General features: G+C 36.6%; 2 protein-coding genes across 3 annotated transcripts; one reads left to right on the plus strand and one right to left on the minus strand.

Moving 5' to 3' along the window:
* Window positions 1-414: 414 nt before the first annotated feature.
* Window positions 415-4,259, plus strand: LOC112523211 (zinc finger protein VAR3, chloroplastic-like). 2 transcript variants are annotated; one of them, XM_025132725.1, is made up of 6 exons: window positions 415-837; window positions 2,366-2,483; window positions 2,631-2,962; window positions 3,065-3,199; window positions 3,671-3,769; window positions 4,096-4,259. In XM_025132725.1, the coding sequence occupies exons 1-6, from the start codon at window positions 446-448 to the stop codon at window positions 4,181-4,183; spliced, it is 1,164 nt and encodes a 387-aa protein (XP_024988493.1). In that variant the 5' UTR covers window positions 415-445; the 3' UTR covers window positions 4,184-4,259. The 2 variants fall into 2 exon arrangements, with proteins under 2 accessions (XP_024988493.1, XP_024988494.1); XM_025132726.1 differs by having other exon boundaries at window positions 2,634-2,962.
* LOC112523212 (1-aminocyclopropane-1-carboxylate oxidase homolog 3-like) lies at window positions 4,140-7,608 on the minus strand. Its single transcript, XM_025132727.1, has 3 exons — window positions 7,050-7,608; window positions 5,820-6,197; window positions 4,140-4,646 (listed from the first exon to the last, which is right to left on the minus strand). The coding sequence occupies exons 1-3, from the start codon at window positions 7,497-7,499 to the stop codon at window positions 4,383-4,385; spliced, it is 1,092 nt and encodes a 363-aa protein (XP_024988495.1). The 5' UTR covers window positions 7,500-7,608; the 3' UTR covers window positions 4,140-4,382.
* Between the last annotated feature and the right edge of the window lie 229 nt (window positions 7,609-7,837).

Genomic DNA, 7,837 nt, shown 5'->3' on the forward strand with positions numbered 1-7,837 from the left:
AGTTTATTTAAATTGTAGTGTTCTTTTTTCGTTTAGCAATCATAATAAAATATAAATGATATTAAATTGAGTAATGACAATTTTTTAATTATATTTTTAAATTTATATTTTATTAAAAAATAAAAACATTATCTTTTTCTGAAAACCATATAAATTCGTATTATAATATCAATAGAAACAAATAATAAAACAAAAACTTAAAATCAAAATATATCTAAGTATATTACGTAAATACCCTTAATAGTTGATTTTACATTTTTTATTACCTACAAATTCCAAAATTTTAAAATAAACTGAAAAAAAAAATTCCATTTTCTTCTCTACTAATTACTAAACGATATTTTTTAGACAACAAGCACTAGTTTTGAAAAAAACATGAACAAATGATCAAAATAGGCCCTAATGTTCCCGCCAAGCCAAAATTGCTCAATCGCTAGTAAAAATAATGTTTCAGAATCTTTCCCAAACCCTAAAATCATTACCCAAATCAGTGATATCAATTTCCTATCTTCATACCCGCAACAAAACCCTAATCTCGAATCCCGCGATAAATTTCATCTTGGATGAATTTGAAGACCTTCAATCATCAAACCCAGTTAGCATTTCAACACAACAGGCTCCCAAAACCGCAGAACCAGTTGACTCTGGATCATCGAGTATTCAGAATGAGCAAGAGTGGCCGGAATGGGTTGGGTTGATGGAGAAGTTGATGAAAAATGGATACTTTGATGGTGTTGGGAATCCATTTCGAAGTGGAGGGTTGATTGATGGGAAGGGTTGTAATCAAATTCGGACCGCTTGTCTCAATTTTGCGCGTGATCGGCCTGGTCTCATGAGGTATTTGCGGGTTTTGTGTACTTTGGATCTATGAGGCTTTTGAAGCACACCACCCGTTTGATAATATACTATGTGAATGCACTCCACCTGTTCGACAATAATACCATGTGAAATTTCTCCATTTCAAGTGCAAATCATTGCCAAATCTATGATGCAATATAAACTACAATTAACACCTGTTTTAATTACTCAACCATTACAAAGAAGAGCTAGCTTTTGACCTCGAATTTCTAACGGGTTGATGCTCAACCACAATGTCGAAGGATCTGAATCCTTTGGAGACCAATTATCCAACCAAAAAAACTACTTGTTACAAATAGTATCTTGCTATTGCATCGATACATAAAAATGTTACTGATCTCACTAACATTGAACTTGGGAAAATTAAATGATTGGCTTTGGAAGAAGCGATCTATTACCGAGCCGCCTTATTGGGAATAAATTTCATATCTGAAGAGAGTTTTTAAGAAACTGCTCGAGTTTTAGGAAAAACAGCTTCAGTAGTTCTCGACAATAGAGCCACGGATTTATCGACATCAAGTTTGTAAAAGGAAACAAATTCTTATTAGTAATTATCACTATCTATATCTATGATAAAAAATGAAAGAAGACTTCCATCTCCAAGTTTAACTCAGACGTAGCTCCCTTTTTTTGGGTGTGAAGCAATGTCAAACCTTCGAGAATCAGAAAGATCCTTTTCAAGTTTGAATTTGTTCCTTTGGAGTATGAGTTCTTCTACTTCATTTTTATTTACTTATTTTATTGATTTTTATTTAATATGAATATTTTTCCCTCTCTTTTTTATATTATTCCATAAGTCCCATAGGTTTGATCCTTTAGAACTGAACCCATTTTCACATCGAGCGAAGGGTACGAAATAAATTAGATTGATTAAAAGCACTATGTGAAATATTCGGTTTTTTCCTCTTCCTCTATACCATAGGTACAATGTGATTTAGATTGGGAAAATCATGTGGTTTTATCATTATGAAACCATGTGTTATAGATTGAATCCGTAGTCAATCCTATTTCCGATAAGGTTTCCTTCTACAACAAACTTTGTAACACCTAAACATTAGTCCATGCTTGTTTTAAATTCACAATAGAATCTTGAAAGCTCTAGGCTTGCAATCAAATAGCCTTTGACACCCCTCTTCACTTTATAGCCACCTTTTCAACTTATTGACAGAAAAGGCCGAGATTACGCAAGTAACACTTACGGAACTTGCATAACCCACTTTTTTCAATATAATATTCAGAAAAAGTAGAGTTGTGTAAGTGCTACTTGAGGTGTGTGTGCCACATAGATTGTTCACATAGACATTAAGCAAGTAGCACTTATGCAACTTGTCTACTTTTCCTGAATATTTTATTGAAAAAAGTAGGTTACCAAAGTTGCGTAATCTTTGTTATTTCTGTCAATAAGTTGAAAAGGTGGCTACAAAGTGAAGAGGGCGGTCAGATTGGCTATTTTGGACAATTTCCCTTTTAAGTTATCTATTTATTGACATTGTGGCTTTTTGTGCAGCCACCTTAAGAATAGAGATATACAGACAGTTGCAGGATCTGGCTGTCCAAGCATGGACAGGAAAGTTGTGAACTCAGGGAAACGGCTAAGGGCGCACATGTCTATCGATGAAGGAAATGTATGTAACAAATTTCCTTTTTTATGTTTGATGAAAATCTGTGTTTAATTTGCCAAAAACCCCGCTTGGGAATGGGTCTAGGGGTTGTTTTCTTGTACCATAAATACAAGAAATTAGCATATTTCTATTGAATAATGAATCATTTAGCAGGTTTGCAGCTCCTGCATTTTGAGGGGAAACTGTGAGAGGGCACATGTGAAGGCACGCGAAGATGAAGGTGGCCGCACTGTGGATGTCATGCGTCTTGTACTCACGTACGGCCTTAATCATATTACTAGCTCAGATGTTAGTGAGCCATTCTTAAACAAAAGGCTGGAGGAAGCAATAAGAAGTTTAATTAAAGATATGGTGAAATTTAGCAAGGATGAACTCGATTATGATAATTCAAAACGGGTTCCATCTGTCCATAGAAGTCCAACTCAACAACAAGAACACATATCGATCGTTTCTACAACCCAAAGCGACTGGAATTGTCCCAAGTAATCCAGAGTGATAACTTTGATGCATTTAATATAATGTTTGATAACCTTATACCCGTGTTAATTAGTTCCAAATATCTTCGATGAACTTCAATTTTGCAGATGCAAGTTCTTGAATTTTGCCAGAAACGTCAAGTGTAAGGTCTGTAATAGCCTATTATTCCATGAAAGACATCAGGGATCATGGAACAGTCGGGAGTTTAGCCAGTTGAAGAAGGGAGATTGGCTATGTATAAGGTATGCTAAACATCATTTCATCGTGGCCTCGTTTGCCAAAGTCTTTTTTGTTTGTATTCGCTTTTCATGAAACAGAGCTTAGGGGCTGTTTGGTTGGTTTTCCATCAAGTCCTGTATGGATAAAGATGTCAATGTGCATTAATTTGTATGTATAGTTGGAAAGGTTTTGTTTGGGAGGGTTTTTTCATAGACGGAATGAGCATGTTTTTTAATTGGGAGGGACAGGTTTGGAAAAAACTTGGCTTTCTGCATAAAGCTTCCCTCTAGAAGTTTACTGAATAACCACTTTCAATATCATTAAGCCATTACCAAACAGTCATATATAGCTGACTGCATAAGCTGCGAGTCCCATTAAACTCATCAAGCTGCTAACAAACAAGGCTTGGTCTATAAATGTCTTGTAACTAATAGTTATAAATTGTGAACTTGGTTGGTATTCTTTACATTAATTAACCCTTTGAATTATGACAGATGCCATTTTCTAAATTTTGCCAAGAACACAAGATGTTTGCAGTGCCATACGAACCCACCGAAGAGGCAGCTTAACCCTGGGGAATGGGAGTGCGACTCGTGAGTTCTTTTTCTCTTCCAAATTCCCATTTACAAGAGTCCATTTTACGATTTACGAGTATGATGACTGTTTCTAGCTGGGTTTATCTTCGATCAACTATAAATCCACAAAATGATCGTTTCCATTCTCACCCACTTCGTTAAAACTCAAGTTTCCTACAAGAAATTTCCAAAGAATGATGGGTGGCAACGAGGCCCAAGTTTTCTTGGATTTGTAATCTGGATTTTTTCGACAAAGATTGTAAACCGGACTTAAGTTCTGAAACTGGTTGGTTTCGTGCCCCCTTAGCTTACGCTAACTTCATTTAACGTCGCTCATTTGGCAGATGCAACTACATAAACTTCAAAAGAAACATGGTATGCTTGAAATGCGATCATAAACGCCCAAAAGCTTTCAATAACTCCACCTCTTGATTACAACAATCGATCAAGGTAATTTGGTTCAGCAATGCTTCATGTCACCACAGGCAAGCACAACTTCAAATTTTCGTTTCAATTGTAAACATGGATAAATACAGGTTTCTGTAAGTATTGTATCAATGTTTTATTCTATGCGATTTGACATGAACCACATACGGTTCATAATATTGTACATACAAATAATCATACAAGATCAGGCCTTCGTGTTATCAATTCTGTAGAAATTGGTTAATGTCTTCCCGTCAAGCTCCTTCTTGAAAAACCTGGTAATGTATTCTTCATATGTGAATTCCCGGTAAACTGCTGGTTTCTCGGCAGTTATCAGCTCTGGGAATGGTCCATATAGATTTTCTCGGATGCTTGGATTGAAAAAGACGGCAATAGAGACACGTGCACCTTCAACAGGGTTTGCCAACACTCTATGCATCACGCTTTTGTATTCGTCGTTAGACATCATCTATAGAATCGAATAATATCTCAGTCATTTAGGGTTAGGATTTCAACTTAAGGGAGTTAAATCATCTTGGAACCACAAAAAAAGTTACAAACCATCAGAAGCAGTACATCATGTGTTATTTCATATGATTTTTTTCATCTAAGACTAAGGAGTTGTTTGGTTGGATTCCTCTTTAAGTCTTGTATAGATAAAGATGTTTGTATGGATTAATTTGATTGGGAGGGTCTTTTCATAGATGAAAGCTAAGTTTTTTCCAAACTTGTCCCTCTCAATTAAAAAACAAGCTTTTTCCATCTATGAAAAAACCTTCCCAATCCATACAAACAGATTAATCCACACAGTTAACTTTATTCATACAAGACTTAGAGAGCTTGTTTGTCAGCAACTTAATGAGATTTAGGGGCCGTTAACCAAACACTGAATCAGTAAACGCTTACCAGTGAAATTTAATACTGTCATTCACTTATCGCATAAGATTTTGGTTCACAAAAATGGCATTGTATGCAACAATTTACTCGGTAGACGCTTACTATGGTAAGAGTTATCACCCCACTTACCGGGTAAGACACTTGTTCTTGCCTCGCTCTTACCGGGTAAGATTCTTAGTCCTTGCCATATTCATTCAGTAAGGTAATGTGACTTGGTAAGCTTTTACCCAGGTAAGCGTTTGGTAAACGGCCCCTTACACTTATTCAGTTAGCTATAAATGACTGTTTGGTAAACGGCCCCTTACACTTTTTGGGGAGCTTTATGCAGAAAGTCAAGTTTCTTCCAAACCCGCCCCTCCAGTTAAAGAACATGTTTATTTCATCCATGAAAAAACCCTCCCAAAACAAAAACTTTCTCAATCTATATAGACACGTTAATGCACACAAATATATCTTTATCCATATACAGGATTTAATGGAAAACCAACCAAACAACTTCTAAGATTTAAGGGATTGATCAACATATGTTTGTCTCATAATGTGATACTTCTATGCGTGTTTGTAAAAAAAATAATACACATAAAAGAGTTTCACGGTATAAAACAAATATATGTTGATCAATACCTCACAAATAATATGAAATTATACAGAGTTCTCATTTGATTATTCCCATTCAACTTAATTCATCTAAATATATGACTCATTTAGGAGACTCGTATAGTCATAAATAGTATTGAAGAAGTACCTGAAGGAGATCACCTATGTTGATAATAATGGCACCAGGAACTGCTTCAACATCAGCCCAGTCTTCACCACATTTGACCTGCAACAACCCACCGACCTCGTTCTGCACCAGCACCGTCAGCACCCCTGGATCGGTGTGGGTGGTCAGGCCGACTGTCAGGTCTGGCTGTGGGCACTGAGGATAGTAATGGGATACACTTACCCTTGCCTCCAAACACGACAACTCTTTCAACTTATCATTTTTCACACCCAATCCCTCACATAAAATCGACATAAGCTCTTCTCCTAGCCCCACGACCGCCTTGTCCCAATCCACCAGTGCCTCCCTGCACATCTCAGGCACCGCGTTCCATGCCGGCTCCATGGGTGCCATCCGCACCTTCACATCCATAAATGTTCAATTGTAAAAGTTGGGAGATAGATATTTATAAGTTAATTCAAAACCGTGCATTTTAACGAACTATGGCACCTTTTCATATTACTCTCCAAAAGAGCCATTTAGAAAAGAAAAGAGATTCTACCATATATACACAAAGAGATACGGGAAACTTTTAACAATGTAACATATATAGGGAGTAAAGGGACCGAGTCTAGACGATGCAAGACCCTAATATGCCACCTCCACTGAAGGCTAGAAGGTGAAGGTGTCCCAAGAGTGTCGAGTTCCTAGATGTAGAAGACCCTGACTCTGATACCATGTGAAAAGTGTCGAGTCCCTAGAGGTGGAAGACCCCAACTCTCTTACCATGTGAGATAACATCATATCACTCTTTAAAAGAGCCTTTCTAAAATAAAAGAAAGTTTCCACATATACAGGGAGTGAAAGAATCATCGATTTTTTTTACTTTTTTTTCATAGATTAACCACAAGGTGGTGTCTGATTGGTTTAAGCTTGACTTTAAAGGTCAAAAATACCAGGAAGTCTCAGGTTCAAATCCAAGGAGGAATAAAAATCCCCTTGTGGCCACGGAGGTTCAAATGGTGGTGATTCCGGGCTATCTACAAAGCAGGTGGTCGCCTTAAGATCAGTCGGCTTGCATAACAGTTTGGATATTCAAGTTAATAAAAAAATAGGAATCATTCAATTATAACAAATGTGAGATATTTCTATATATACATACATCAATAGATAGGGCAAGGTGAATCATTATTGCCTTTTTTGTGCTTAAAAGCATTTTGCAACTAGAAATGGGACCAAGTACTGTTTCATTGATAACTGTTAGAATCTAACCTGAAGGGAGTCCCTCCAACTGGCAGCTTTTGATTGATACAAATCAAAATTGGTAGAATATGCTGCTCCTTTCCCTGCTTCTCTGTGATAGAATTGCATCTTATACTCTGTCGATTGCTCATAAAACTTCTTCATAGCATTAATGGCTGAATCGATTAATGTTGTTGGGATGCTGTGATTCACGATCTGGAAAAACCCCAGTGTGGAAGACGACCGTCGGATTTCTTCAACCACGCTTGACCTTTGACCAGATAAGTCGATGACTGGCACGGTTAATCGCGGTCGGTTTTTAGGTTTTGGCCCTGGGAGATTCTCCGGTGGTTGGTGGAAGAAGCGAGGGATGGTGGTTGCGCCGGAATCTAACAATCCTTTCACTCCGATTTTTGATTCATCGAATTGTTTCACTTCCTTCAGACGATCATAGTTGTGTTCGTTAGTAACTGAAGCCATAGCAACGGTGGTGATTCAACGGAGATACCGATGGCGGTGGTGGTTTATAGACCGGAGACGATGGTGGTATAATGAGGTTTTGATTTTAAATTATGTGTGTAGGCATGATGCGTGTTGGATAAGATAAAAAACAATTACTTTTTTAATTAAATATTATCTTTCGTTCACAAATTTAATGATTAATACAAAGGAAAGATTAATGGCACCCTTACTTTTTTTTATGACACCTCTATTTTTTATTTATGACATTTCTATTTCTTAATATAATCATTTCTTTTTTATATTTTTTTTATGATTTTATTTTTTTGTTGTCTTTTTTTATATTAATTTTCTTTTAC

Source organism: Cynara cardunculus (genome assembly GCF_001531365.2).
Source record: "Cynara cardunculus var. scolymus isolate 2C chromosome LG 12, CcrdV1, whole genome shotgun sequence".
In the NCBI taxonomy this organism is placed as follows: domain Eukaryota; kingdom Viridiplantae; phylum Streptophyta; class Magnoliopsida; order Asterales; family Asteraceae; genus Cynara; species Cynara cardunculus.